The sequence below is a fragment of the Neopelma chrysocephalum genome, unplaced genomic scaffold, assembly GCF_003984885.1.
Source record: "Neopelma chrysocephalum unplaced genomic scaffold, ASM398488v2 Primary Assembly neopelma1_62122, whole genome shotgun sequence".
In the NCBI taxonomy this organism is placed as follows: Eukaryota; Metazoa; Chordata; class Aves; order Passeriformes; family Pipridae; genus Neopelma; species Neopelma chrysocephalum.
Genome location: NW_020905549.1, coordinates 1 through 3,704, shown reverse-complemented (window position 1 = coordinate 3,704; position 3,704 = coordinate 1). Strand labels below are relative to the sequence as shown.

Below are 3,704 nucleotides of genomic sequence, written 5' to 3'. Positions count from 1 at the left end.
CCGTTGGAGATGCCATCGTTGGAGATGTCACCATGGAAGGTGTCACCATGGAAGGTCACGCCATGGGAGGTGCCACCACCGTGGGAAATGTCACTGGGGCAAATGTCACCATGGGAGATGACACTGTTGGAGATGTCACCAAGAGAGATGCCACCGCTGTGGGAGATGTCACCACGGGAGGTGACACCACTGGAGATGTCACTGAGGCAAATGTCACCATTGGAGATGTCACCGTGGGAGACGTCATTGTGGGAGATGTCACCATTGGAGGTGACACCATTGGAGATGTCACCATTGAAGATGTCACCGTTGGAGATGTCACCGTGGGAGGTGACACTGTTGGAGATGCCACCACTGGAGGTATCACCATTGGAGATGTCACCGTGGGAGGTGACACCATGGGAGGTGACACTGAAGTGGGAGGTGTCACCATGGAAGGAGGTGTCACCGCTGGAGGTGTCCGTGGGGGAGGTGACACTGTTGTAGGAGGTGTCACCGTAGGAGGTCACGCCGTGGGAGGTGCCACCACCATGGGAAATGTCACCGTTGGAGATGTCACCATTGGAGATGTCACTGTGGGAGGTGTCACCATGGGAGGTGACACTACTGGAGATGTCACCATTGGAGGTGTCACCATGTGAGGTGTCACCACTGGAGATGTCACTGAGGCAAATGTCACCATTGGAGATGTCACTGTGGGAGATGCCACCACTGTGGGAGATGTCACCATGGGAGGTGACACCATTGGAGATGCCACCATTGGAGATGCCACCATGGGAGGTGACACCATGGGAGGTGACACCATTGGAAGCGACACCATTGGAGATGTCATCGCTGTGGGAGATGTCACCGTGGAAGGTGCCACCATGGAAGGTCACGCCGTGGGAGGTGCCACCACCGTGGGAAATGTCACTGGGGCAAATGTCACCATTGGAGATGTCACCGTTGGAGATGTCATCGTTGGAGATGTCACCATGGAAGGTGTCACCGTGGGAGGTGCCACCACCGTGGGAAATGTCACCATTGGAGATGTCACCGTGGGAGGTCACGTCATGGGAGGTGCCACCACCGTGGGAAATGTCACTGGGGCAAATATCACCATGGGAGATGACACTGTTGGAGATGTCACCAAGAGAGATGTCACCAAGAGAGATGCCACCACCGTGGGAAATGTCACCATTGGAGATGCCACTGTGGGAGATGTCACCGTTGGAGGTGTCGCCATTGGAGATGTCACCGTGGGAGGTCACCCCATGGGAGGTGCCACCACCGTGGGAAATGTCACTGAGGCAAATGTCACCATGGGAGATGCCACCGTGGGAAATGTCACCATTGGAGATGTCACTGTTAGGGATGTCACCGTTGTGGGAGATGTTGCCATTGGAGATGTCACCGTTGGGGATGTCACTGTTGGACGTGCCACCGTTGGGGATGTCACCAAGAGAGATGCCAGCACTGTTGGAGATGTCACCGTGGGAGGTGACACCGTCGGAGATGTCACCACTGTGGGAGATGTCACCGTTGGAGATGTCACCGTTGCAGATGCCACCATGGGAGATGTCACCAAGAGAGATGTCACTGCTGTGGGAGATGTCACCATGGGAGGTGACACCACTGGAGGTGCCCATGTAGGACGTGTCACCACCATGGGAAGTGACACCATTGTAGGAGGTGACATCGTGGGAGGTGCCACCACCGTGGGAAATGTCACTGGGGCAAATGTCACCGTGGGAGGTGTTGCCATTGGAGAAGTCACCGTGGGAGATGCCACTGTTGGAAGTGTCACCGTGGGAGATGCCACTGTTGGAAGTGTCACCATTGGAGATGTCACTGTTGGAGATGTCATCGTTGGAGATGTCACCTTTGGAGATGTCGCCATGGGAGGTGACACCATTGTAGGAGGTCACGCCATGGGAGGTGCCACCACCATGGGAAATGTCACTGGGGCAAATGTCACCATTGGAGATGTCACCATGGGAGATGTCACCATGGGAGATGCCACCGCTGTGGGAGGTGACACCATTGGAGATGCCACCGTTGGAAGTGTCACCATTGGAGATGCCACCACCGTGGGAGGTGACACCGTTGGAAGTGTCACCATTGGAGATGTCATGGCTGTGGGAGAGGTCGCCATTGGAGATGTCACTGTTGGAGATGTCACCACGGGAAGTGACACCACTGGAGATGTCACCGTTGGAGATGTCACCGTTGGAAGTGTCACCATGGGAGGTGACACCACTGGAGATGCCACCACTGGAGATGTCACCGTGGGAGGTCACACCACGGGAGGTGCCACCACCATGGGAAATGTCACTGGGACAAATGTCACGATAGATGTCACCGTGGTAGGTCACGCCGTGGGAGATGCCACCACTGTGGGAAATGTCACTGAGGCAAATGTCACCATTGGAGATGTCACTGTTGGAGATGTCACCGCTGGAGATGCCACCGTAGGAGGTCACGCCATGGGAGGTGCCACCACCATGGGAAATGTCACTGGGACAAATGTCACCACTGGAGGTGTCACCATGGGAGGTCACGCCATGGGAGGTGCCACCACCATGGGAAATGTCACCGTGGAAGGTGTCACCATTGGAGATGTCACCGCCGTGGGACATGTCACTGTTGGAGATGTCACCGTTGGAAGTGTCACCATGGGAGGTGACACCACTGTTGGAGATGCCACCATTGGAGATGTCACCGTGGGAGATGTCACCGTGGGAGATGCCACCAAGAGAGATGTCACCACTGTGGGAGGTGTCACCATGGGAGGTGACACCACTGGAGATGTCACCGTTGGAGGTGTCACCGCTGGAGGTGTCCATGTGGGAGGTGTCACCACCACAGGAAACGTCACTGAGGCAAATGTCACCATTGGAGATGTCACCGTGGGAGATGTCACTGTTGGAGATGCCACCGCTGTGGGAGATGTCACCGTGGGAGATGTCACCATGGGAGGTGTCATCGCTTTGGGAGATGTCACCACTGTGGGAGGTGACACTGTTGGAGATGCCACCACTGGAGATGTCACCACTGTGGGAGACGCCACCATGGGAGGTGACACCGTTGGACGTGTCACTGCTGGAGGTGTCCATGTGGGTGGTGTCACCACCACGGGAAGTGACATCAATATAGGAGGTGACACCGTGGGAGGTCATGCCGTGGGAGGTGCCACCACCATGGGAAATGTCACTGTGGAAGGTGTCACCATTGGAGATGTCACCGTTGGAGATGTCACCGTTGGAGATGCCACCATTGCAGATGTCACCGTTGGAGATGTCACCGCTGTGGGAGGTGACACAGTTGAAGATGCCACCACTGGAGATGTCATTGTGGGAGATGCCACCACTGTGGGAGGTGACACCATTGGAGATGCCACCATTGGAGATGCCACTGTAGGAGGTCACGTCATGGGAGGTGCCACCACCGTGGGAAATGTCACTGTGGAAGGTGTCACCGTTGGAGATGTCACCGTTGGAGATGTCACCGTTGGAGATGCCACCATTGCAGATGTCACTGCTGTGGGAGATGTCACCACGGGAGGTGACATCATTGGAGATGTCACCGTGGGAGATGTCACCACGGGAGGTCATGCCGCAGGAGGTGCCATCACTGTGGGAAATGTCACTGAGGCAAATGTCACCGTGGGAGATGCCACCGTTGGAGATGCCATCGTTGGAGATGTCACCATGGAAGGTGTCACC

At 55.9% G+C, this 3,704-nt stretch overlaps 1 protein-coding gene across 1 annotated transcript; it reads right to left on the bottom strand.

The window, feature by feature from the left end:
- Nucleotides 1–109: 109 nt before the first annotated feature.
- Nucleotides 110–3,331, bottom strand: LOC113979218 (dentin sialophosphoprotein-like; the record flags this gene model as incomplete). The annotated part of the gene is made up of 5 exons (XM_027706675.1): nt 3,209–3,331; nt 2,984–3,000; nt 1,598–2,919; nt 1,251–1,503; nt 110–1,191 (listed from the first exon to the last, which is right to left on the bottom strand). Coding segments are annotated over exons 1-5 (2,797 nt in total), but the record flags the coding sequence as incomplete, so codon positions are not given.
- Between the last annotated feature and the right edge of the window lie 373 nt (nt 3,332–3,704).